Source organism: Bos indicus x Bos taurus, chromosome 12 (assembly GCF_003369695.1).
Source record: "Bos indicus x Bos taurus breed Angus x Brahman F1 hybrid chromosome 12, Bos_hybrid_MaternalHap_v2.0, whole genome shotgun sequence".
Classification (NCBI taxonomy): domain Eukaryota; kingdom Metazoa; phylum Chordata; class Mammalia; order Artiodactyla; family Bovidae; genus Bos; species Bos indicus x Bos taurus.
Window position 1 is genome coordinate 36,194,644 of NC_040087.1, and position 21,779 is coordinate 36,216,422.

The 21,779-nt window shown below is 40.6% G+C and overlaps 1 protein-coding gene across 5 annotated transcripts in view; it reads left to right on the forward strand.

The window, feature by feature from the left end:
• The first annotated feature begins 6,050 nt into the window (after window positions 1–6,050).
• The window catches only part of CENPJ (centromere protein J), a 39,714-nt gene continuing 23,985 nt past the window's right edge, over window positions 6,051–21,779 (forward strand). For 2 of the 5 annotated variants that reach the window (XM_027557647.1, XM_027557651.1), the window contains exons 1-7: window positions 7,239–7,432; window positions 10,721–11,230; window positions 11,717–11,840; window positions 15,341–15,643; window positions 18,502–18,613; window positions 19,516–19,618; window positions 19,745–21,380. In XM_027557647.1, coding sequence (XP_027413448.1) covers window positions 10,787–11,230; window positions 11,717–11,840; window positions 15,341–15,643; window positions 18,502–18,613; window positions 19,516–19,618; window positions 19,745–21,380 — 2,722 coding nt within the window. In that variant the 5' untranslated portion in view covers window positions 7,239–7,432; window positions 10,721–10,786. The other 3 variants (XM_027557649.1, XM_027557648.1, XM_027557652.1) reach the window with 3 other exon arrangements.

Below are 21,779 nucleotides of genomic sequence, written 5' to 3' on the forward strand. Positions count from 1 at the left end.
CCATTTGGCACCAGGGGACCGGTTTCTGCAGAAGGGGTTGGATGATTCAAGCGCATTACATTTATTGTTCACTTTATTTCTATTATCATTACATCATCTCCATCTAGGATCATCAGGCATTAGATTCCAGAGGTTGGGGGCCCCTACCTTACAAGATTGTGTGAGAATCAATTTAGCTGACATCAGCAAAAATGGTACAAGGTCCATCCCTACCCCAAAACAATTTTGGGGGACTGTGTGTGGGAGCAACATGTGGGAGCTTAGTTCCCTGACCAGGGATTAAACACTTATCCCCCTGTAGTGGAACCTCGGAGTCTTAATCACTGGACCACCAGGGAAGTCCCAAAACAGTTTCTTAAATTTATTTTTGAAACATCTTTTAAAACTTGACAAAACCTGTCAGAAAGTACCTTACCAGATCCTAGAAGATAGTCAAAGGTTTACAACAAACAAGCAGATGTATAAATGTTATAGACTGGGGTCCTTGGACTCTCTTTAAAATGTTTGTTTATATATTTTTTTAATCTTTGGCTGCACTGGGTCTTCGTTACTGCGTGGGTTTTTCTGTAGTTGCGGCGAGGGGGGCTATTCTTTGTTGGGGTGCACAGGCTCCTCATTGTGGTGGTTTCTCTGGTTGTGGAGCATGGCCTTAGTTGCTACAAGGCATGTGGGATCTTCCTAGACCAGGGAGGGTACCGGTGTCCCCTGCATTGGCAAGAGGATTCCTATCCACTGTATGACCAGGGAAGTCCCCTTGGACTCCTTATCGATAGAAATTGATGAGGTCAGACTTGTGCTGCAGTAAGAGGACGTGAAAACAAACATCAGGTGCCCCTGCTCCAGGAGCTGGGGCGACCTGGTTCTTTAAATAGGGTGAGGGTAGGAACTGATCCGAGGAGGCTTTACTTGGGTGGTTTGCCCACCCTTGCAAGGATCCTGCACAGGACCCTTCTTTTGCTCTCAAGAGCGCAGGGCTGGAGCAGGTGGGATTAGAGCAGGTAGCTGTCATGGGCTGCAGCACCAGTCAGAGCTGCGCTGCCTCTGATGCGCTCCTCAGCAAGTGCACCTATGCCTCCCCTACCCGGTTTAGGGGTCTGAGCCTGTTCTGTGCCTCACAGTCTTGCAGTTGCCTCAGGTGCTGCACCTTTACCCTAACATGGAGCTATGGGTATGTGCTGGGCTGTGTGCTGGGGCAGTCCCAGGAAACCAGCCAGAACCCAGGCAGCGTCGGTCTGCTTCCCCTTGTTTCTGGAGTGAGCAGGCTTGTGCATGTCCCTCACAAGTGGATTCTAGGGTTCTTATAGCCTTTTTATTCCACTGGTTTTCACGCCACCTAAGGGGGTATGTCTTCCCAATGTCAGACACCAGGACTAGGGTGCCCAATAGTGGCTAAAACCACCCCCTCACCAGGAAAGGTCTTCAGGCCCATGTCATCTCTCTCCTCTTCTGTGTCCCCTTCCAGGGTGCAGGTCCTGAGCCAATTACTTCCCTTCCTTGATTCTGTGTGTATCTTTCTTACAGGCTTGGTTTTACAAGACTGTCTGTCTCCAATTTGTCTTCAGTGAGGATTGCTCCACATGTAGATCTATTTTTGATGTGTTTGTAAGGGTAGGCGAACTTTGTGTCCTCCTAATCTGCCATCTTGATCTCCCCTCCCTGGAATCAGTAATCTTATTTCTGAAGGGTAAATGTGCTGCTTTAAAAATGTGTAATAAAACATTTAAAACCCATAGAATGCTGCAAGTTGATCTGAAGCATAAAAACCCATAGAATGTGTCAAGAACCATCACACAATAATTACAGTAAAGTCTTAACCATCATTGTATTGCTCTGCTGTGATCCCAGCAGATTCAGGCTAGAATCCTCTTTATTTCTACTCCGAATTATTGCTTGGACATTCTAGAATGTAGTGCAGGTGATAATCCCTTCATTGTTTAGACTCACAGGTTTCCATGACCATTTGCTGCAAGCCCAACCCACCAGCACTAGTTCTATCCATATTAAAATGACAAGATTTTTTTTTTTAAAGATGTCTTTCTGCATCCAATGTAGTTGTTAGAAATTTTCTTACTGAGGTAACATTCTGGAAATCTGAGCCTTAGGACCTTAGTGAGGAACTCTACTTCCCACAGGTAAAGTGGGCTGTGGCTTTTCTTGCCTTTGCTTAGAGGCTGGGTGCTCGCATCTCTCAGGTCCCTCCATCCCCTGCTGGGGTCACCCGGTGTAGCCTGGACAGCATCAGCATGGGAAGCCTCCCACAGCCAGGCCTGAAATTCTGTCCTTTCTGGACAGAGCGGTCACTCCTATCATAACTAGCAAAGAAAATTCCTCAACTCTCTGAAGATTTTTCATGCCCAATTAAAATAGTATTCTTACCAAATGACTTGAGAATTACATATTATTTTTATATCTTGCAGAACCATCTGACATGACCTATTGAGCTGGACTTTGGCAGACAAACTGAGTTCATCAACAGTTGGAAGTCATAAAATTCAAAGGGCCTTGATGGATTTGTTTATGGTATAGATGTGATGATGGCTTCTTGGGTGAGGACTTCTCTAGACTCATCAAGTTATATGTATTATATATAGCTTTTTGTATGTCAGTCATACTTCAGTGTGGTGGATTTTAAAAAGTGAAAAAATTTCCTAAATTTTTACCACATGGTAAGTGGTACTTGTGTCATACTTTTACATATATATATGTATTTTTTACTATTTATGTACAGCTGTGTCAAGTCATAGCTGTGGCATGCAGGGCTCTTCCTTGGCACACAGGCTTCTCTCTAGTTAAGGCCCTAAGGGCTTATGTACGTGAGATATTAGTTTCCTGACAGGGATTGAGCCCACATCCCCTGCATTAGAAGGTGAATTCTCAACCAACCACTGGACCACTAGGGAACTCCCTAGACATATTCTTTTGATCTAACATTCCTGATAATTTTATGAAGCAGACACAGTTGTGTCCCAGTTTGCATGGGGGACGGGTTCCAAGACCCCCACGGATACCAGAATCCCTGAATGCTCAAGTCCCTCATATAAAGTGTATAGTGTTTGCATGTAACCTACTTAGATCCTCCCTATACTTGAAATCACCTCTAGATTACTTATAATACCTAGTACATGTAAATGCTATGTAAATAATTGTAGTGTTCAGGCCTACTGTTAGTTGCTCAGTTGTCTGACTCTTTGTGACCTCATGGACTACAGCCCGCCAGGCTCTTCTGTCCATGTAGTAAATAATTGTGGGTGCACAACAAATTCAAGTTTTGCTCTTTGGAAATTTGTGTAATTTTTTTCCCTGCTGTTTTTCCAATCTCTGTTGAGTTGAATCCACAGACGTGGAACCACAGTTAGGAGAGCCAAGTGTGTTATTAACATCCCCATTTTGCAGATGAGAACAGTTTCTGAGAACAGAACTCCTCTGATCCCAGGCTGCCTGACTCCAAAGCATGGGCCATTGGCCATTATATTACAGTGCCCTCTTGCCTCCAGTGATGACATAAAAGATTGTATCAGAATGGATAATTTGTGGCTAAAATCCCTTGTGGGAGCGCTTAGTCTGACTTTTCTCTACAGCAAGACTTGAAGATGCAATATTTTTCATTGTCTGGTAGTTCCTCCCCTCTCCCCCTTCCACCTTGTAATGGATTTTAAGAACCTTTAAAATTAGTGGGCACCTGGGCTACAGGTGAACATTTATATAACATTGATCTAAAAGTCAGTTAAGACTTGAATGTAGTAAAAGACTAATTTATTCAACCAATAACCAATGTGATACTTGGACTGAATTAGAATAAAAATAGAATAAAATATAGGCAAAGAAAGTAGGAAATATTTTAACTATTTTAAAAAGAAACACACTTGAAAAAAAATAAGACTTTTGGGCAAGCTTTAAGCCAAAGGACTATAATAAATGAGGATGAGCATTTGGTTCCTTGTGTGCCATCTAGCTGTTTGACTTTGGAAGTCTTGGGCTTTGACTTCATCCATAATTAAAAAAAGACAAAAAAAAAAAAAAGAAAACCATGATTTCGGGAAGAAGGACTATTTTTGAAGTAGCTAGCAAAATGCTTTAGGGAAGCCCAATTTTTTCGAAGTGTCTTTAAAGTAATCTTTAAACACATATATGTATTTATTTATTTAGCTGCACCAGGTCTTGGTTCGGAGAAGGCAATGGCACCCCACTCCAGTACTCTTGCCTGGAAAATCCATGGATGGAGGAGCCTGGTGGGCTGCAGTCCATGGGGTCGCTAAGAGTCAGACACAACTGAACGACTTCACTTTCACTTTTTACTTTCATGCATTGGAGAAGGAAATGGCAACCCACTCCAGTGTTCTTGCCTGGAGAATCCCAGGGACTGTGGAGCCTGGTGGGCTGCCATCTATGGGGTCGTAGAGTTGGACACTACTGCATCGACTTAGCAGGCAGGTCTTGGTTGCAGCATGTGGATTCTTTTAGTTGTGGCATGTGGGATCTAGTTCCCTGACCAGGGATTGATCTGGGCTCCCTGCAGTTAGGAGCATGGAGTCTTAGCCATTGGATCACCAGGGAAGTCCCTGTTTTTTAAAATTATCTTTAACTCAGTGGTAGTGTAATAGGAAAGAACTTTCATAGTCTATTACAAGTTAATCACTAAAAAGATGTTGCCTACCAGCTTCAGTCAGTTCAGTCGCTCAGTTGTGTCTGACTCCGAGCAACCCCAAGGACTGAAGCATGCCAGACTTCCCTGTCCATCACCAACTCCTGGAAGTTGCTCAAACTCATGTCCATCGAGTCAGTGAAGCCATCCAACCATCTCATCCTCTGTCATACTCTTCTCCTCCTACCTTTTATCTTTCCCAGCATCAGGGTCTTTTCCAATGAGTCAGTTCTTCACATCAGTTGGCCGAAGTACTGGAGTTTCAGCTTCAGCATCAGTCCTTCCAATGAATATTTAGGACTTATTTCCTTTAGGATGGACTGGTTGACTCTCCTTGCAATCCAAGGGACTCTTGAGAGTCTTCTCCAACAACACAGTTCAAAAGCATCAATTCTTTGGTGCTCAGCTTTGTTTATGGTCCAACTCTCACATCCATACATGACTACTGGCAAAAACCATAGCTCTGACTAGATGTACCTTTGTTGGCAAAGTAATATCTCTGCTTTTTAATTTGCTGTCTACGTTGGTCATAGTTTTTCTTCCAAGGAGCAAGAAAATTTTAATTTTAATTTCATGGCTGCAGTCACCATCTGCAGTCATTTTGGAGCCCAAGAAAATAAAGTCTGTCACTGTTTCCCCATCTATTTGCCATGAAGTGATGGGGCTGGATGCCATGATCTTAGTTTTTTGAACACTGAGTTTCAAACCAGCTTTTTCACTCTCTTTCACTTTCATCAAGAGGTTCTTCAGTTCCTCTTCGCTTTCTGCCATAAGGTTATTATCGGCAGATCTGTGCATCTGCACATCTGAGGTTATTGGTTTTTCTACCGGCAATCTTGATTCCAGCTTATGCTTCATCCAGCCCAGCATTTCGCATGATGTACTCTGCATACAGCCTTGATGTACTCCCTTTCCAATTTGTACTCCCTTTCCAGTCCTTTGTTCCATGTCCTGTTCTAACTGTTGCTTCTTGACTTGCATAGCGGTTTCTCAGGAGGCAGGTAAGGTGGTCAGTCTGGTATTCCCATCTCTTGAAGAATTTTCCAGTTTGCTGTGATCCACACAAAGGCTTTGGTGTAGTCAATAAAGCAGAAGTAGATGCTTTTCTGGAACTCTCTTGCTTTTTCTATGATCCAACAAGATGTTGGCAATTTGATCTCTGGTTCCTCTGCCTATCAGCTTAAATTATACACAATGACTCATCTCTAGGAACACTGTCTTCCAGGTAATTGGTATTAAGCTAAAATACCTTTGTTTAGCTAAAGTACCTTTGTTTTTGTAGAACTCGTACCAAATATATATTTTCCCCAATTTCAAGCTTCCTGACTAGAAACATCCTGACCAGGCCCAGCCCTGAATGACTGCAGGAAAGAAGAAATTAACACATCTCCTCCAGATGCTGAGGGGAACCAGGAGTAGGTGACTTTACCGCCCTGCCCTGCCTCTGGAGGCTTTTAGTGCAAAAGAAGTCGGAAGTCTAACTCTGCCAAGATGGTTCTTTACGGGCCCAAGTACACCATTTTCTCTGTTTTCTGGCTTTTGGAATAAAGTTATCATTCCTTGCCCCAACAACTGTCCATTACTGCCCTGTCCTGTCCTGCAGGGCCAGCAGTAGGCGCTAGTTTGTTTTCTTATACCGGTTATTACAAATGGCACTTCTTTTGATTTCTTTCCCTGGAGAAGGAAATGGCAACCCATTCCAGTACTCTTGCCTAGAAAATTCCATGGATGGAGCAGCCTGGTGGGCTACAGTCCATGGGGTCGCAAAGAGTTGGACACTTTAAATATTTATAAACAGGCACAAAGCCCAAGTTGTGTACACAATGCTACCTTGCATTGCTGAGTCCGCTTCTATGCAGCATTCTGCGATGGCAATTAAGGAAACAGTTTTCGAGCTTTGCACGCCAGTGTTCAAAATACTTATTTTCAACACTGCGCACACGGCCAATTACGCATTAGGCAGCAAAGACAAGCGATAAAGACAAGCAGTTAATTCATCACAAGGTTGTCTCTGCCATGAAATAGTATGGCTGACTGCCTTTACTCGGTCCCGCCTGGCAAAGACAACAAAACTCTAAGAAATCTAGGCAGAAAGGCTTCCTCCACCGATCAGAGCATCCGCAGCCTCATGTTTCCGGGGACGAGGAGACTCACTTCTCGCGAGAGCGCCAGCGAAGCTTTCAAAGGCCAAGGGAGAGGGTCGCTCGGACCCGGAAGTGCTCTGCAGCAGCCATCTCCCCGCTGTTTAGCAGCCCACTACTCCGGCCCCGAGCCCACGCCTGGGCGGAAGGTGCCAGGCCGCGAGCTCCCACTAACGGGTGTCTTCCGGGCTTCTCTGGGAGTTGTAGTTTGCGTGTGTCCGACGGCGCGCTCGCGCAAGCGCAGGGGGACCGAAGGAACTACAGTTTCCAGGAGCCTTTGGGTCTGCGGGCGGAGCGGCGGCGGCAGTGGCGGGTGGTTTGTAAGTGCAGCGTCTCCCCCGCTCCGGCTCTGGCTTGAGAGGCCTGAGGGGCCCCGGCCTCCGAGCGGGACTTCTCGTGGGGAGGGACTTAAGGAGCTGGTTAGTTTGCCGTCCTGAATCCAAGCGGGCCGGCGGTGCGCGGAGGGACCGGCTCGGCCAGTGGGGGCGCGCCACTGGGCGCGGAGGGGCCGTGCAGGGTGCCCTGTCCGCGGTTATTCAAAGCTGTGGGTTTGAAGATTTGCTGTGGGTCGGTGGGTTTCAATGACGTGTTCTTTGGGAGACCGGAAATTCACCTCCCTAAGCAACAAATTGGTTTTCAAGACCTGAGGGTGGGTTTGAATTGTTTGCGTCTACATTTTCTGCTTCGCGTTGCCGAGAATTTAACTCCTCCCCCGGTGCTTTAAAGAAAGCTTGTGTAGCAGTTTTTGGAGGTCTTAAGGCTGTCTGTTTGTTTCACACAGATTTTGATAATAGGAAAATCCGAGTTCACATGCTGATAGTCCTAGGCATTTTGCTGAGTATGCTCCCTTTACCAAGGCCTTAGTATCAATAATAAATAACAGGTTATGCTGAAAAAACAGGATTTCTGTGCATCATGCTGACAGTAAATATACTTTCAGGATCATCGTAATGAAATTGAAATGGAGCAGTGGAGGTTTCTTTTATAGGTGGAGGAAAGATGTATTACCCAAAGCGGGGTCCACCTGCTCACTGCTCAAAGCCAATAAAGAGGCAAGTTTTGTGGAAAGAAGACAGGACCTTACCCACCCCCTCTCCATTAGGTGGATGGAGGCACCTACATGGAGAAACAGCACAGTTGGCTCTGACAGTCATCTTGAAATCCGTCATGACGGTCCTCTGATTGGGGTCATCTTGTTTGTTTTAAGTACAGTTAATCTTCAGTTTCAGAGTCGGTTTGTTCACATTTTCTCAAGGCCAGGTCTCAGAATTGTAGCAGCTGTGTCATGGCTAGTGTCTGGTTGGTCATCATGGAGTTAACGTCTTCCACCTGGTGGGAGTTTCAGTCTCTCCAAGACCGCTCACCCGAATGGCTCGCTATATTATCACTAACCCATGACAAGGAACTACAGGGCCTTGATTTTGCTTAATGACTTAAGCTGTTACTGTTTTGTCCTGTTTGCTTTTCTTTACTTCTGCTTTTCCTTCCTTCTCTGATTGAACTTATTCTTTGGCTGAAGTTTTTCCACAGACAAAAGGCAGGCTGAGGACCCCTGGGCAAGGATCACAGGGTGTTTCAGATGCAGACGCCTGAGTGTTGCATCGCAATGGTGATGCCCCTTATCAGTGCATCTAGACAAGTCTCAGAGGGAAAATGCACTTGTCAGTCTGGGAGGAAAATTTTCTAGCCTTTTTTTTTTTTTTTTTAGCTTTTTTTTTTTAAATAAAATTTGAGTATAGTTAATTTACAGTGTTGTGTTTCAAGTGAATAGAAAAGTGATTCAGTTATATATATGTACATATTCCTTTTCAGGTTGTTTTCCTTGCTAGGTTATTACAAGATAGTGTAGTTCCCTGTGCTATACTGTAGATCCTTGTTTACCTGTTTTATGTGTAGTCGTGTGTATCTGTTAATCCTCATTTCACTTCAGTCTCTCAGTCCTGTTGGACTCTGTGACCCCATGGACTGCAGCACACCAGGCCTCCCTGTCCATCACCAACTCCCAGAGTATACCCAAACTCATGTCCATTGAGTCAGTGAGGCCATCTAACCATCTCATCCTCTGTCAGCCCCTTCTCCTCCTACCTTCAATCTTTCCCAGTATCGGGGTCTTTTCACATGAGTCAGTTCTTCACATCAGGTGGCCAAAGTATTGGAGTTTCAGCTTCAGCACCAGTCCTTCCAATGAATATTCAAGATTGATTTCCTTTAGGATGAACTGGTTGGATCTCCTTGCTGTTCAAGGAACTCTCAAGAATCTTCTCCAACAGCACAGTTCAGAAACGTCAATTCTTTGGGACTCAGCTTTCTTTATAGTCCAACTCTCACATCCATATGTGACTACTGGAAAAACCATAGCTTTGACTAGATGTACCTTTGTTAGCAAAGTAGTGTCTTTGCTTTTTAATATGCTGTCTAGGTTGGTCATAACTTTTCTTCCAGGGAGCAAGCATCTTTTAATTTCATGGCTGCAGTCACCATCTGCAGTGATTTTGGAGCCCCCCAAAATAAAGTCTGCCACTGTTGCCACTGTTTCCCCATCTATTTGCCATGAAGTGATGGGACCAGATGCCATGATCTTCGTTTTCTGAATGTTGAGTTTTAAGCCAACTTTTTCACTCTCTTCTTTCACTTTCATCAAGAGGCTCTTTAGTTCTGTTAATCCTAAACTTCTAATTTATTCTCCCTCCATCTGCTTTGGTAATTATAAGTGTTTTCTGTGTTTGTCTGTTTCTGTTTTGTAAATAAGTTCATTTGTATCATTTTTTAATATTCCACACATAAATGATATCATTTAATCTCTGGATCCATCTATGTTGCTACAAATGGCATTATTCCATTCTTTTTTTATGACTGAGTAATATTCAGTTGTATATATAGACCACATCTGTATCCATTCATCTGTCAACGGACATTTAAGTTGCTTCCATGTCTTGGCTGTTGTGAATGGTGCTGCTGTGAACATTGGGGTGCATGTATCTTTTCGAATTAGAGTTTTCTCTGTATGCCCAGGAGTGGGATTGCTGGATCATATGGTAACGCTGTTGTTAGTTTCTTTAAGGAACCTCCGTTCTATTCTCCATAGTTGCTGTAGCAATTTACATTCCCACCAACAGTGTAGGATGGTTCACTTGGTAGATTATGAACACAAAAACAAAATGCCACTAATAATGAGAGGAATGCCAAAATAGTGATGTCAGAGACCTCTAGGGATACAGATAAGAGACTGCCTCGTGGGCGGGAAGGGAGTTATAGGAAGAGGAGGAAGGGACAACAGGAGACGGTGCCAGATAAAGCCTTGGGGTGGTGGTGACTTGTTCTGGAACTAGGAGGAACACTGCTTCCCTGGTTGGGCAAAGAAGCAGTATTGGACTACAGTCAGAAGCATTGAAAGTGGTTAAAGTGGGTAGTAGTGGATATAGATAGTGACTTGTTTTTCGTTCTTTTTTTGTTTTTCTTTTGGTAATCAAATAACTGAGACGAGCTTTAACTCCCTTAGGTTTTTTGTTGTTGTGTTGTGCTCCTTCATGTCTTACTCTTTGTGGCTCCATGGACTCTGGCTTCTCTGTCCATGGAATTTCCCAGGCAAATACTGGAGTGGGTTGCCATTTCCTCTTCCAGGGGATCTTCCAGGGATCGAACCTAAGTCTCTTGCAAAGGCAGATTCTGTACCACTGCGCTACCAGGGAATCCTGCTCCCTTAGTTTTAGGTCTTGATTGATTATCACTTGTGTAAATTGATCCATAACTGATTGAATCAGAGGGAACTTTGATTTTTGATCCCCTCAGTGTGGATTTTTTTAAGGACATTTAAAAAAATATGTAACTAATTCCTTGATTGCTTTGCTAAAGTCTTTTATATAAGAAATACTCAGTAGATTTTTGTGCTAGGTTGAAGTTTGGGTAAAATAGCTTGTTTTCTGTCTTCTTTCTGCAGGTGTTGGAAATTAATAACTGTTCCATCTTTTACATTATTTAAATACGGTACTGCCATTGGACCAAAATGTTTCTGATGCCAACCTCTTCAGAGTTAAACAGTGGGCAGGACTTCTTAACCCAGTGGATGGCGAATCCTTCTCGGGCTGGGGTCATATTAAATCGTGAATTTCCTATTTTAGAAGCAGAGGAAGATAAGCCAGCAAATGTGAACTTTTCTACCAACTTTCCTATTAAAGCCACAAAATTTTCAAATAGTTTCAGCTTTATAAGGGAAGAAGATTCACTTCATGAAGAACAGAAATTGGAGCCTAACAGCCCGTACAAGTTACAGTCAGATAAACCTGAACCACAGAGAGTCTTTCCTTTAACTAAAGAGGGGCCACAGCTAGTGGCACGTCAGGATGCTCCTGGACAATGGGAAGATAGCAAAAATGAGTTTATCGCAGATCTTTTGAGTGAATTAAAAGAAGTGCCTTATAAAGACCCACTTGTTAAAAAGCTTGAACAGGTAAAATGGGGTTTGACCTGATACGTATGTGTATGATTGCACAGTTATTGCAGGTTTCTGTTTACAATGAAAAGTCATCTGTTCCAGGTCTTTGTTTATCTTTTACTCATAATATCATACTTTGAGGTGAAACATTAAAACATGATTGATATGTAAGATACAAATATAGCACTTAACAGTATCTTCCTACCTCATTTTGTAAAAACTAATTTAGAAATGATTGATCAAATATTAGTTGATTTTAAATGGACTGATACCGATCCTACTTTAAGAATCAAAGGATTCATGTGTTTTTTCTTTTTTTTTTTCTCAGTTGAGAGTTTATAGAGTTTTGGTGGCAGATTAAGTTACTTAGGCATCCATCTTTGGAACTCTTTATTAGAGAAGATGTGAGAAGGGAGCTGGGAGGGATTAAGATTAATGTTAAGGAGCAGAGGTCCATAAAGAAATAGTAATTTTAATTAAGTTAATTTTATGTCTAAAAAGCTGAAAGAAGAGCAACAGAAGAAGCAGGAGCAGCTGAAGAGGCGGCAGCTCGAGCAGTTGCAGAGGCTCATGGGTGAGCAGGAGGAGCTACTTGCCTTGGTGTCTGGGCAGCAGACACTCCCAGGTATTATTTACTGAGGCCTTTGGTTAGTACCGTGGTAGGCAGTTATACACGTTTCCTGTCTTTAGTTGTTTGACAGGTTATTTCTACCATTTCTCTGTTATGTTGCCAACTCCAATTTCAAGCCAGATAGACAACTATGGGACGGTAGTGGTGTAATATAATACAGATGAGGGATCTGTGCCATTCTCGAACATGTGTGCCGTACTTAAAGACATTGACATTTATTTATAAAATAAAATTTTAAAAAGACCCAAAAGAATAAAAGATGCAGAGCTGAATTTGACCTAGGGCTACTGAGGTACAACTCCTGCCTGATGAATGAAAAACTGATCAGGGTCATAAAAGTGTGTATGTGTAGAAGCCATTCTGCTCCGCTAACGAGCCATACCAGAAATACTTTCTGGAGTAGTACAGGACAGCTTTTCTGTTGAATGCTAGATCAGTTAATTAGAAAGCATGATGTACTTACGGGGACAAGCAAGCAGTTGGAAGTTGATCTGGAGCAGTAGTTTTGAAAGTTTTTTGACCAGATTGCATAGTAACAAAAACATTTAAAATCATGACTCATAATTTCGGAGAAATTTCATGAATCAGTTCTTAATTCACATGCCTGGAAGGCAGCAAGGACATTTCAAAATGGATTGTGTCCCATGGTCTGAAAAACAGTGGTCAGGGGCAGTGTGCTTGCTTCTTGGTGCTGCCTTTTAAGAGACACACTTTGCTGATTAAATGGAGCACCTGTTCTGTTGAGAGGCTGTCCTAGACGTAGAGAATACAAAGAAGAAAGATCTTGGTAGGTGTGCATGCAGATGTGGTTGGATGGTACCTTGGGTGTGGTGGTAGCACTGGTGACAAGGAAGGCAGCAAATGAAGAATGGCTCAGGGAATTCAGATGTTTATCTTAGACAATATAGAGAATATGGTGTGTATGTGGAAATAACTGAGTGGTTCAGGGTTCTTTTATGGAGGACAGAAAAATAATAATCACTATCACTTATAAAATAGCCTGTGATAGTTTTCTGGTAGAAATAGCATATGGTAGAGCAATAGGGAAGTAGATTTTAAAGTTACTAGTGTGAGAACTACTTCCATGGAGTTATGTAACAGTTGTTTTTAGTTCTCAACATTTTTTGGTCAGGACCCCATAACACTCTTAAATTATTGAGGACTCCAAAGAGTTTGTATTAGTATATGGGCTATAGCTATTGATATTTACTGTGTTAGAGATTAAAACTAGGAAATTTAAAAACTAATTTATTTAAAATAACTGTGTGCTATAAATAACACTTTTTAACAAAAAATTTTTTTCTAAAAAATAGTTGAGAAGAATGGTTCAGTGTTTTTGAAAATCTCTAACTTTTGACTTATAGAACTCAGCTGATTCTCATATCTACTTTCGCCTCCCATCTCTTCATTTATGTTGTTTTGGTTGATGTATGTGAAGAAAAATCCAGCCTCACAAGGACATGTGATTGGAAAAAGGAGAAAGCTTTTTCAAATAACATGGTTATTTCTTTGATATTCCACCAAACTTAACAAGTGGTCATTTCTTAGCTGTTATTCACTGTATGGAATCAATCATATTAATGAACTTTCTATGCTCTAATTACATTAAAATACATTAAAGTATCTTGACATTTTGGATTCATCATCCATGCTTTGGTGAAATCATGCATTGGTTATTTGGAAAATAATAGTTCTCTGAGTGAGGTAGGTTCTAAAAATATTGATGTTATTTCATTATAAAGTATAAAAATTTATATGTATTAATGCTACCACAGATATCATCATAAAAGTCTTGAAATATAAAGCTTTCAAGCTCAGGGTGATGGACATATTTTCCAACATTCTGATTTTTGCTTGAAAGTTCATACTTTATCATTGGCAACAAATACTGTCAGTTTCCTTGAAATGTATGGCTCAGTTGTCTCATTTTTGAGAAAGTGTTCTGCCAAGTACTGTGGTTTAAATCATCATAGTTCGTCATTCTTTCAAGTAGAAATAATCCCTGAAAGATCAGTTAGTTGAGCTTATGGCTGAAAAAATTTCACAGCCCATGGCTTAGTTTACAGCGGAAGTGATTTATGCATACTTGTCATTTTGTCCTATAAAATGTTCAGAAGACATGAACTCAAGAGTTAAAATTTAACTAAAAAATTAATAATTTTCCTGCTTGCTTTGTCTGGAACATTCTTCAGTAAAGCTATTGTTAGTTTTCGAGCTGAGAGTGTGGTGGTGAGCACAGTGGATACTGCCGTTCTGCTTTTGAGTGAGGTCCCCAGGAAGCTCCCTCAGTGCATGTGATCAGGGTACACGTCAGCACAGTGAAAAGGCAGATACTGTCTCAGTAGTTCTGAAGATAGCTTGGACGTTGGTGGATGCCCTGACAGAGTCTTGGACACTGGGAGTGTACAGACCACACTTTGAGGACTGCTACTTTGGGATTTTGCTCTTCTGTCAGAGATGTCTTTAGGCTGAGGTGGGATGACCATTAGTCAAAAATATTTAGATGGAAGAATATTGTTATTAAAGAAGGCAGGTTGAATCTGATACTCAGTGAGGACCTACCTGACTTCCAGTTTTATTTGTGGGCTAGGGGTGAAGCAGAGGGTATAAGACATAGGTGGCATGCCTTTTATGAAGTACTTCCCACTATGTCTTATTTTTTTGGCCATGCCACATGGCTGGTGGGTCTTAAGTTCCTGGACCAGAGATTGAACCTGCATCTCCTGCAGTGGAAACACAGAGTCATAACCACTGAACTGTCAGGGAAGTCCCCCCCTCCGTGTGTCTAATTCTAAGTTTAATTGAAACAATCTGGGAAAACAGGAGTAGTAAATTTCAAGGGGCTGGTACAGCAGGCAGGATAGCTAGTATTGCCATTTATTCTCTAAGAATTCTATCTTCGAGATACATGGAAAGGGAATCTTTTGTCTGTTTACTGGGTGATTTCAAAAGCAGAGACTTAAACAGAACAGGTAAAAAGCATTACAGGAAATTTAGGGACTACAGAAAGTACAAAACAAAACCACCCATCATTCCACCACCTGAGGTCACCAGCATCTTAATGGGAACATAAAGGAAAAATGTTTTCATGTGTTGTAATGCAGAGCAGTTATTGATTGTGAAGGAACAGTTCAGATTATTTGTAACTGTCTGCACCGGTGCTCTGCATTTAACTGTTTGTCACAGGGCTTAGAGTTGACAGCTCCAGGCAGTGCTCACGGATGGAGGGTGAACGATGCCTTCCACAGTTAGGCAAGCTGCAGCTCTGGACTGTGAACACTGCACATGAGTCGTGGTGTAAGTGCACTTTCAATCAAAAGTATGCAAAAGTCACTTTGGACTCTTAAAATTTCATGACTTTGTTAAACATAGTTTCCTAATAATGAGGGAAAAAAGTACTTTTCTCACTTCGGAGAAATCATAGGTGCCATTAACAGGTAGAACAGAAAATGTTATAGAAAGTCATCAGTTTTGTTTATTTTCTTAATTGTAAGGTTTAACTCCACTGCCTGATGACCAGAGCCAGAAAAAGTATAGACCTCCGGGAAATTCAACCACTGTAGAGAAAACCACGCCCTTCTTGCCATCATATATCTACCAGAATCAAAGCCAAGAAAAAAAACACCCTTCTAACATTTTATCGAGTGAACAAAACGACTTCTGTAGAACTACTCATCAGGATTTTGTTTTAACTTCAAGAAGTAGTGCTTCTCCCAGCGTGTTTTATGAGGCACAATGTCAGGAAGCACTTGTGAAAAAAAATGATTTGAAGGAAGAAAATGATAACTATTCTAAAGGTGAGTTACTTATCTTTCTCTCTTCTATAGTTAATGGACAGTGTCACCTAGTTGTTCTAAGACCAGGAAAGTCCTGCATATTGTTCTCCTATTCGTGTCTTTTTTTGTCCTCCTAAATATTTGTGTATTTGTTTGGCTGTATTGGGTCTTAGTTGCCACATGCAAACTCTTAATTGTAGCATGTGGGAACTAATTCCATGATCAGATTTGAACCCGGACCTCCTGCATTGTGAGTGCAGAGTCTTAGCCACCAGACCACCAGAGAAGTCCATGCTACGTCTTTAAATCAGAGATCCTAACTTCTGTACAGCCACTGAGCCTGGTTTGGACACAGAATTTGTGACTTTCCAGGAACAAGTTGCAGATGACTCTTGTTGACTTCAGACCTTGTCGTGGTAGCAGCCAGTCTTCAGAAAGGGAGGAAGCGATTTCTGTGTGGATCATTTTTCTCAAGAGCTTAGGAAAAGTTTGAAATCAATTTAAAAAGTGTGTGTTGGTGGTGGGGAATAGGATAGAAGATGTGACAGGTGAACAATAGATTAGTGATGGGAGTTACTACTTGTAAGAGAAATCCCTCCAACCCCAACACCCTTACTGTATCTCTGTGTTCCCAGCACCCGGTACGCTCCTGCCAGAGCACTGGCTCTTAGTGTCTGCTCGTTCCAACCTCACTGAGTGCTCAAGGCATTTCTAGTGTAAAGTCCTGTTTCTGTGCTCACTCCCTGGCCTTTTTTTCTTTCCATATTTTGTAATCATAGAGTGAGTATTGTGTAATAAATTATGTTCTTTTCCCACTCAATGTGGAAAGTGCTCATGGCACTTTCTGTAGCCTTCATAACCATAATTTTAATGTTATCATTATACAGATCATCAAATAATGTCTTTATTCCATGTTCTTTATAGTAGGACTGAATCATTTCCAGTATTTTTAATTTTAATTTGCTTTTCAACTTTAATGGTGTTTTTATGTATATGTTCTTTAGAGTCAGATATAGAAAAACACAAATGATATGACAAAAAGTCTTTACTCAGTACTTAGTATTGGGCACCTTTTGTGGATAATATCTTATTCCTAGTTTAGAGTAATTTCTTGGTATAAAAAGGTCAAATGTCTTTTCCTTATTTTTTATACAGTACATTCCCTTAACCTTTTCATCTTTATTTGGTGGCACTGTGCAGCATGTGAAATTGCCCTAACCAGGGATCAAACCCTTGCCCCTTGCAGTGGAAGCATGGAGTCTTAACCACCGGACTACCAGGGAAGTCCCACTGACCGTTTATTTTTGGCAAATTTCAAACATCCAGAAAAGTTGAAAGACTGCTGCAGTGATTACCGTGTACCCACTACCTAGATGCAGCAATTGATATTTTTCCATATTTACTTTGTCTGTATTTGTATGTTATATATATCTGTATCTATACTTAAATTTATCTATTTATATCTGCACATATTGATAGTTTGCTCAGTCATTTCATCTCAAATTATATGGAGACGTTATTTTTTTTTTTTGACAGCTTTAATTTTTCAGCACTTTATTTTTTTTTTTTTATTTGATAAATTTAACGCCTTTTATTGCCATACCTCATTTTACTGTGCTTTGCTTTAGTGAGCTTTATAGATACATGTTTTTTTTTTTTTCCTTGTTAATTTTCTGTTTAGTTGATCTATCCATAAGTGTGAGTGGGGTATTAAAGTCTCCCACTATTATTGTGTTATTGTTAATTTCTCCTTTCATACTTGTTAGGATTTGTCTTATATACTGCGGTGCTCCCATGTTGGGTGGATATATATTTATAATTGTTATATCTTCTTCTTGGATTGATCCTTTGATCATTATGTAGTGACCTTCTTTGTCTCTTTTCACAGCCTTTGTTTTAAAGTCTAATTTATCTGATATGAGTATTGTGACTCCTGCTTTCTTTTGGTCCCAATTTGCATGGAAAATCTTTTTCCAGCCCTTCACTTTCAGTCTGTATGTGTCCCCTGTTTTGAGGTGGGTCTCTTGTAGACAACATATGTAGGGGTCTTGTTTTTGTATCCATTCAGCCAGTCTTTGTCTTTTGGTTGGGGCATTCAACCCATTTACGTTTAAGGTAATTACTAATAAGTATGATCCCGTTGCCATTTACTTTATTGTTTTGGGTTCGAGTTTATACACCATTTTTGTGTTTCCTGTCTAGAGAATATCCTTTAGTATTTGTTGGAGAGCTGGTTTGGTGGTGCAGAATTCTCTCAGCTTTTGCTGATCTTTCAACAGAAACTCTTCAAGCCAGGAGGGAATGGCAAGACATACTTAAAATGATGAAAGAAAATAACCTACAGCCCAGATTATTGTACCCAGCAAGGATCTCATTCAAGTATGAAGGAGAAATCAAAAGCTTTTCAGACAAGCAAAAGCTGAGACATAATTTTATATAATTTCAAATATCTGGAAAAATTAGGACATTCTTCTATATAACCACAATACTATTAATATTTTTGTATCCAGGGACCTTAACTATGGAAATGCAATTTAGAATGCTCCCTGCGATCCCAAAATTGCCTCTTTAAGGTGTTTTTTAAAAGTAGGATCCAGTCAAGTTATTGTATTACATTCAGTTGCTACAATTCTTTGAGTCTTTTATAACTTAGAAAATTTCTCCCCCTTAACATTAACTTTTTGAAGGATGTTGTGTTTTAATTAGGGTTTTTTAGTTTTCTTTATCATATTAAAGAAGTCCTTGAGTGTTTTAAAATCTTTGGTGTACATTGTTTACCTAAATTTTTTTTTAAGCATAGTAACTTGTAAAATTCTCACATTTTAAGACTTTAATCTGCTCTTTTTATTGAACTAAATTGCTCCTAATTTTTATTCTAGGAGAAGGTATTTTACCATGTTTGGAGAAAATGACGGAACAGATTCAGGAAGGGAACGATACGAACTTAAAAAAAATTGGTGATTCCTCAGAAGTGGTTAATATTGAAGAAAGGTATCATTCGTGTTGAAAGGAATTTAATATGAGTCATTATTATTGGTATTTTGTTTGAAAGATCCATAGTTTTCTTGTTTTTGCTTGGACGTGCTTTTAAGTATAGGATTGAAGATCCAGCTTATTCCATATTGTTAGCAACAGTAAGAGGTTGGGAAGATAATCAGTTAAAGTAGCCTTGACGTTGTATTGGGAGAATCTAGCATTTTTTTCCAGAGAAGGCAGTGGCACCCCACTCCAGTATTCTTGCCTGGAAAATCCCATGGATGGAGGAGCCTGGTGGGCTGCAGTCCATGGGGTCACTAAGAGTCGGACATGACTGAAGCGACTTAGCAGTAGCAGCAGCAGCAGCAGTTTTTTCATCTAAAAAACTAATATTCTCTCAAATAGGTAAATCCTGTTTTGGAGAAGAGAAGGATCATATATTGGAGTTTCACATATGGTATCACTTATAAATAATAATTGAGTGTGGTTATAGAATATTAAATTTATTTTTATATCAAAGATAAAATTAATAGTGAGGTTGTTTATTATTTTCTTAAATAGTTTAGTATATGTTATGGGATGCTAAATGACTTGTTAATATTATTAAGGATCTTAAAGAATATTTATTTAATGAACTATTCTTGGAAACATATCTTAGTTATATAATGAATATGTTACTTTAAAAGTTAGTCTGAGGTCAGTAGGTGGACTTCAGAGGGGCTTTTTCAAATCACATATAGAGACATGTATTTCTGTATTTGGGAGATGGAGTGGAATTGTAGCTTTTAATAGATTCTCAAATGGAATTTGTGATGTTGGAAAAGGTTAGTTCTCAGAGGTGTCTATCAGCCACACTAAGTGTAAAGTATTCACCACATCATGGTTTTCATGTTACATAACTTTATTTTTATGATTAGGCCTATTAAAGCTGCTATTAGAGAAAGGAAACAAACTTTTGAAGATTACTTAGAGGAACAGATTCGGTTGGAAGAACTAGAACGGCAACAAAAACAGCTAAAGGTTAGCATTTCTACTATTTTGATCAAGTTATCTAAGGCTTTAGAGATTTGTTTATAATTTGCTTAAAAAATAGCTTTGAGATTACTTGGATATACCAGAATTAATTCAAATATTCTTTTATTTTAGGAAGCAGAAGGATCTTTGCTTATCAAAGCAAAACCAAAACAACCATTCTTAAAACGAGGAGAAGGTTTAGCCAGATTTACTAATGCTAAATCTAAGTTTCAGAAGGGAAGAGAAAGTAACCTAGTCACCACTCAGAGCATTTCAGAGGACCAGCCTGTGTTTAAATCAGAGAAACAACAATTCCAGCGGAAAACTGCTCTTATAAATAAAGAAATCTGTACAGAGAACCTTCCTGTTAAAAAGAACAGTAAAGTCAGAGCCAAGTGTCGTTCTCTCACACTCAGTCAGAAGCCAAAAGTGCTTAAGAGTAATAGTAGGAAAAGTCTCTCTCCATCAGGATTGAAAATGCCAGCAGGGAAGAAATGTGATGGGCAATTTAGAGAGCAGATCAGTTTAGGAAAAAAAGTGGAATCTAATAATAAAGAAAATGTACCTGAGTGTACAAAACCTTGTGATGTTGGTGGCACAATCTGGAATAAGGCACGCAGTAAAGACAGACTTCCCACTTCCACAGGACTCATCAGCTGTATGGCTTCTCAGAACCCAGCAAGTGGAAGTTTGAAAGGGTCAGAATCTTCTCTTGATGATTCTCTTCAGAAAAAGTTAGAGAATTGGGAACGAGAAAAGGAAAAGGAAAATTTGGAATTAGATGAATTTTTGTTTTTAGAACAAGCTGCTGATGAAATATCATTCTCCAGTAACTCCTCATTTGTACTGAAGATCTTAGAGAGGGACCAGCAGAACTGCAGAGGTCGCCGGCTGTCTTCTACCCCTGTCAAAAGTGTGCGGGAAGAGAAGACAGCAACACTGGGTTCTGTTAGTCAGCATAACCAAAACGAGGATCCGGGCCGTGCCCAGTGTGGAAGCAAGGCTGAGTGCGAGGTTGCTGCCAGACAACGTGATTCAATGTTCTCACCTGGAGCATTGTGGGCGCCGTCCTGTGAAGTCAGGAGGAGAGTGTACCAAACGAACCCTCCTGAGAGGCAAGCCAGGTGGAGTGCAGGCGATGGTGAAGGTGTTACAGACAGTGATCACAGCACCGATTTGGAGGAACAGCTTGACGTCACTATAAAGCCATCATCTGCGGGTAAGGAAAGGAGTTCCAGCAGCAGAGAAGATAGTCCGCAAGTCTGTGATGATAAGGGACCTTTTCGGGACACCACGACTCAAGAGGAAGAGAAAAGGAGAGATGTTGATTTAGATTTGTCTGATAAGGATTATAGCAGTGATGATTCTCTCATAATAGAAAGCTTGAAAAATAAACTTTCTGATTCCTCCAGAAGACACTCATCTGTAAGTGTGAATAAAATTGACTTTGATGATGAAAGAACTTGGACTGACCTTGAAGATAATTCATTTAAACATGATGGTGTTCTTGGGAATGAAGCCATTTATGGGACTCCCCAGACAACCTGCCCTAACAAGAGTGAAATGTGTGTACTGGACAAAACGATAAAAAGGAAGGTCGTGCCAGTCAAGAAGGGAGAAGACTTGGGCAAATCCAGTAGGGGCCCAAGCCCTCCTCCTACCTCAGGTCTGATGATGGAATTCTTTCCTTCTCTGAAATCGAAGTCAAAGTCACACTCACGCTCGGGAAATGATCCCAAGTTAGACACAAGTCAAGACCACCCACCTGGTATGTTAGAGTATTGTAATGAAATGTTGTTAAGTTTAAATTTATTTTATCAGTATGTTGTCAGAATGTTTCTTAAAATCTTAATCTTTCTAGATGCTTAGTAGGTACCTAGTAGGTGTTTGTTAAGGTTTGATTTCTTTTGTGAGCTTAAATAATGTAATAGTCACACACACACGTGCGCACGCACATACTAGTATAAGAGATTTGGAAGAATTGTGATTGCAGATTTTTTCAAATTTTAACCTGTGTCTTCTTGCCAAGGCTTTAAAATTAATTACTGTAAGGTGAGATAACGTTTAAGTTTCTTTAATAACCAAGGGCTATTGGGCTTCCCTCATAGCTCAGTCGGTAAAGAATCTGCTTGCAATGCAGGAGACCGGGGTTTGATTCCTGGATCAG